This window comes from Schistocerca gregaria, chromosome X (genome assembly GCF_023897955.1).
Source record: "Schistocerca gregaria isolate iqSchGreg1 chromosome X, iqSchGreg1.2, whole genome shotgun sequence".
NCBI lineage: Eukaryota > Metazoa > Arthropoda > Insecta > Orthoptera > Acrididae > Schistocerca > Schistocerca gregaria.
In genome coordinates this window covers 221,449,745-221,455,744 of record NC_064931.1, presented here as the reverse complement: position 1 = coordinate 221,455,744, position 6,000 = coordinate 221,449,745, and the positions used below count along the sequence as shown (strand labels likewise).

Genomic DNA, 6,000 nt, shown 5'->3' with positions numbered 1-6,000 from the left:
ATCTTGATGCATGTTCTCAGTTATGTTTTTCCCTTTGCCGAGCACAGTAGAATCAAATACAAACAGAAAATTAACTTTCATTCTCTCTCTCTCTCTCTCTCTCTCTCTCTCTCTCTCTCTCTCTCTCTGACCATCTCATGATGTTGAATACAAAAATATACCTTGCAAAATGCTCAGTTCACATGACAACAAATAATCTCAATTCAGACATCACTGGGACAAGACTTGACAATAGTCCCACCTACACATACTAGACAGTGTTTGGAACTGCACTGACTTAAGAGGGAAACAATATTTGCATAATCTTAACAGAGAAAATCTATCTTAATTACCCACATAAGCACCCACTAACAAAACATCCTTGTTTCGGAATAATGGGGTCAAGATGTTTATCCAATATACTGATTGGCACCAACATATAAACTGAATTTAATTTACTGGAATGTTTCGATAGAAATCATATCAAGTGCTTTTTCCCCATGGCTCATTGCACTGAATGAATATGTATCTAAAATATAAAGTTCCGCAAAGGTTCTGTACGTGTATGTCAACAATAAAGATAAATTATTACAACTCTTTCTTCTTTAGTGGAGATCTGCAATTTCAATCTTACAAGTGCTACTACATAAAAAAAGCTGCAACCACCACCACAAAATCAAACCCATCAGTTAATGATTTAAATTATTTTTACATTATACTTACTTCCAACACTATATAATTAAAATAAAAAGGAGTGGAAGAATAAATTTAAGATTATGCAACACTGAGAATGAGAAATTTCAATCACTATTCTTGAGTAACAGAAATGAGCTTTTTTATTTCATATTTACGTAGGAAAGAAACTGATCACAATAATGTCACTTCTGACGTTCAGCAAATAAGCCCAAAGCTTACTGAAACACTGAGACTAATCAGCCACAATAAAAAGGAACATCAATTCAGAATCCTAAAAAATATTCTTTTGGGTGAATAAAAATATTCAGCTTCATGTTTACAGAACATTTCACTCGAATACAACAAAAAAATCATCCAACTTAATTCAACATGCTGACGCAATGACAGTTCAATACAGAGACTGAAAAAATCAGTATCATATACAGCAAACGAATTGTCTACTATAAGAACAATTCTTTGATAGCAGCTGTCTCTTTTAAAGAATCAGTTTAAATTTGAAGTGTGCTGCACCTAGATAATTTCATTTCCTTTGTAGCACAAGAGATCTGCTACACACAAACCACACAACATAAGTTTAGCACTTTCACTGCAGGGCAAGATTAGGACTGTAGGGTTATTAAACACCTAGAGCACAGACCTGGAGGAAGTCTAAAGTAGATGCTTCTGAAAACTTACTAACTTATGAAACAGCTAATATGTGAATAGTTCCAAACACTACAGTTTGTCAGAGTTCTTGAACGGAAATCATCATTTATTCCAGGGTTCACTTAACACTTCAACTTGAGTATATCTTTTAATTAACTGAAATCACTTGAACAACACTTTTATTCAAGACTGCATTGAAGTTCATTATTTCTTCAGTCTCTAGAGAGATTTTCAACACTGCCGTATCTATAATCACACAGTAACTACAAAAATGATAAAAAATTAAAAAGAAACTTCAGTTCATACCAACACCAAAGACACAGTTGTAAAGTAAGAATCTTACTCAAAGTGGCAAAAATTTTCTGATGTGGCCATTTTATGTACAGTACATCATCTTTTACACATCATCATGATATTGCTCACATGAGCAAGTTTTACTTAAGAATCTAACAGAATAATTGCTCATATTTAACAAAGGAAAAAACAATACACTCCCTGCAATTTTGGATGAAAATATCAGTTCTTTTCCTGGTTATCTTAATGCAAGAAAGCACACCAAAACCAAAGTTCACAAGTAAAGGAGGCATCTTTACTGTTTTTTCCTCAACATAATCAACATCTCTATAATTCTATGCATTAATTGTCAATATCTTGATTTTCTCTCAAGCTAGTTGCATACACATTAACTCAGCTGAATAGTACTTTGCTCAAAATTACATCCGAGTGGCATACAGCTCTGCAGACAAACCTCACTGGCCGTTCCTTCATTTCCAATATGCTGTTTTCATTTTCAGTAAGTTTCCTAGAATTGTTATCCCATTTTCAAATCATTACAGCACCCACATTTCATTAGTTTTCACTGCCTTCTTTCTCCGCAATTATCAATTTATAATGCCATAAGCTCGGTATTTTACTTGGCAACCATAATGATAGCAAACCACGTAAGATATGCTGAACTTTACTCTTGACACTTCATTATTTCCAAACTTTTTCAATATTTGGCTCAGCAATCTAACAACAATTAAAAATCTCAAATACGATAATACTTTGTTTCATACAAGTTTATCTTACTAATTGATTCTTATTACATATGGTAAAATAATCTTTTTTCACAATAAACGAACCCGGATCACTTGTGTAAGTATTTCTCGATTCTTGCTCAAATACACAATATTACATCTTCCATAATGAAAATACTCTAAACATTTCCTTCAACAAGCATTTTATAAGTTCAAGCACAGCACTTCCTCCAACTTTTACACACATCCCACTTAATACAAAGCAAGAAGACGAAAAATGCATCCATAATGTACTACTGTATTAATGTAACGTAAAACATAATACAGAGTGAAAGCCGTAAATATTCCACATTTAATGTGCACAAGTAATTCCACAACCGTAAAGTCACGGATTCATGTTCCTTACTGACATATTTTGTGTAATGCAGTCCACTTCCAATTCCATGATTAATTTGTATCAGTATTTTTGTTTCCTGCTCATGTAACATCTGCACTTGAAATACTTGAAATGCTCTTGGTTTACATTTCACTGAAAAGCTTTGCCACTCTGGTGCTTGACACAAATCGGCACTACTGATATTTCAGAGATTTTAATTACACCATCCACTTCCTCACTGCAGATTAACTGGGCAGCTGTCAGAGCGCAATTTATTATTTTTTTATGGTAATGTAACATCACAGGCTGTGTTTACTATGCAGATATGTAGATTGTGACAAACGACAAAAATACTGCATTTCCTGTATCACAGCATAAGCTGGTTACAATTACACCATCAGTAATGGTAGTAATAATTATAATAATAATCACAATAATAACAATAACAACAGAATTATTATTTTTTTCTAAATGGTCCCAGCATGCTGTTTAATAATTCAGTGTCTTTGTAATAGCTGAATACTTTTTTTTTTAATGCAACTGAATGTTTTCTGTCCAAAAAACCATGACTTATTAGGAAAAAAGCTTGAAAACTGCTACACCAAAACTGAAACTCAGCAACATATCAAACTTCCAAGAGCACTCTGTACAAGAACGATATGCAAGTAAATATCTCTGAATGAAATTACTGCACAAAACGTTCAGTCAGATGTACTAGAGGGCTTTTCTTCCTTTCGTCCGTCAGCTGGCAGTTTTTGATCTCCCTGACTGTGTCCCAGCCCAGCACTGGATTTAGGCTTACCATTACCACCACTACCACCTGTGTTACTGTTCTCACATACTTTGCCCTCAGAATCACTACTTGATTTCCCATCACTGTTTTCCACTGCAAGACCTGAAACCAAAGTAGCTGTTATAAAAACACGAATGTCTAACTCTATCAGTTCAATACTTAATAGGATAAGCACATAAAAGTTTTTCAATAAATGAAAGAGAGAAAACCATTTACACATCTGAAACAGTACCAATACTTTTTATAATTTGTATTAGCATATCTCTAAACATATACCACAATTGCAAGTTGCAACACGATCTACATTTTGGAAATGGCATTCGGGGATATACTTAGTGCAACAATATAAAATTGACATCTAAATGGTGAAGGATTGTAAATGAAACAGTATAAACAAAGTAATATTCTTATGGTGGGAAAGGGGCAAAACCACGTTTATGATTACTTGGAACATACTGGATGAACCATTAAGGTTTCAAAACTCGTAAGTTGCATTTTGCAAATTTATTTGAAAATGGCATACTGTGCTACAAAACTTGTAAGCAACAATATGGGTTTTTAAACTCCCTCCATTTTCTGAAATGTGGGACACTGCCAACTGACAATACTACAGAAAGTAGTTTCAAACAGCAAAGGGAACATAGTGCCTTTATTCCAGAACAATAACTGTACAATATTTCGTTTAGGAGGCATTCTATAGCTATTACGTAATTAAAAAAGAAATTGCATTTTAACCATCAGCTATTTTTATTTCAACCGTAACATCTACCGGTTTCAGCCGTGAACCATCTTCATGGGATATAAGGCAAAGGCAGATCAGGTGAAAATAAAAATCAGTTACTTTTCTGGTGAATACAAAATCCAGAATGTCATAACAGATGTAAGGAAAAAACACAACATGTTCGATAAAAGTCAGAGAGGTACTCTCAACATAAAAACAGTTAATGTAATGATGTAAAAAAGATATATTTTTGTACATCATTATGTTAACTATTCTTACGATTAGCACACGTCTATTAGATTTTTATGGAATTTGGTGTTCTTTTCTTACACCTATTATGAAGTTTTGGATTTTCTATCAGCCAGAAAAGAGAAGATTTATATATTCACCTAATCTGTCTTTGGCTTATATCCTGTGGAAATGATCCACAACAAAAACTGACAGATATTAAGGTTCAGATAAAAGCAACTTATGCCCAAAATGTGTGTGTGTGGTTTTTTTTAAATAACTGTCCACAATGTGTGAAATTAACATCAACTATCAAATACTTGGTATCAAAGTTCAATAATATGTACCTTTCAGCCAACATTATACGACTTCATTTCTTCTTGCTAAAACAACTGAAGAAAATTAGCTCACATTTTAAAAGAATACACATTTAATGCCAATATAAGATAAACAATATTGTAACTGACTTGCAATAAGAGCAATATGGTCATAAAATATTTGAATTACAATCTAAGAGAAACCATTACCAACATAATGAGCTTTCACTTTACTTAAATAATTATTTCCGAAAACTGTAATAAGTTGCAAGCTCTAAAGCACATTTAGAAAATTGTTGAAAATTTTACGTTTTAAACTCCGATATGAAAGAACTGGTTTGAACTGTCACTTAAGTATTTGTTACCATGATTATTCAGGAAACTATGGGAAGAAAGGTTAAAGCTCAATAACCCATTAACATAAAAGTCATTGGAAAAAGTATACAAGGTCATTTAGGAAAAAAACGACTAGAAAGGACATCAAACATGGGAGTTTTTGAAGGACAGTTCTAGAATTAATCTGTATCTGTTTAGAGGAAACACGGAGATCATAAAATCGTTAGCTGACAGGTATCTGAATCCCATCTCACCCCAACTGAATTAAAGTCCAGTGTATGAACCAGTATCACCTCGCTCAGTACGAAACAGAAACAAAGCAGACATTTTGCTATAAATTATCAACAACATTCAAAATAACATCATTAATACTATTCGCAGAAACAGTAGATATGTTGAGCTTAATCAAGTGTCCAACTGTGTGGCATAGCAGATTGATTCTTGCATCTGTTATGTTTTTCTGCTCCCATAAATAACTTTTTTTTCTATCTAATTTCTAATAATTTTATCTGTTAACCTGTAGTATCAATCTGAATAACCTCAAGTTCCTATTTAGATATAATGTCACTTAAATTTATTATTCAGGTTCTCATTACGAGTGTACTGATTCCATTTGTGGAATTAGTTTTCATTGGTGCATTGGTGCAAAGTTACTGTTAACTGAACTTAGCACAAATATTTGCTACAGGCAAAAGCCTGTGAGCTAATCAGCACAATTCCATAAAGTGACCCATATCATTTAGAAGTTTAGAATTCCCACTTTACAGGAAACTATTTTACATTACCTAGAACTGATTATCTTCTGCAATAATTACATTTGAAATTCGTAAGTAAGCCGCATGTTTTACTGCAGGTTTCATCAGAACCATTTTTAAGATTCTGAACTTTGA

General features: G+C 33.1%; 1 protein-coding gene across 13 annotated transcripts in view; it reads right to left on the bottom strand.

The window, feature by feature from the left end:
* Positions 1 to 789: 789 nt before the first annotated feature.
* Positions 790 to 6,000, bottom strand: part of LOC126299474 (protein PRRC2C-like) — a 226,870-nt gene continuing 221,659 nt past the window's right edge. For all 13 annotated transcript variants that reach the window (XM_049991396.1, XM_049991404.1, XM_049991399.1 and 10 more), the window contains one exon: positions 790 to 3,610. In XM_049991396.1, the coding sequence (XP_049847353.1) occupies positions 3,417 to 3,610 (194 nt within the window). In that variant the 3' untranslated portion in view covers positions 790 to 3,416. The remainder of the gene's footprint in view (positions 3,611 to 6,000) is intronic.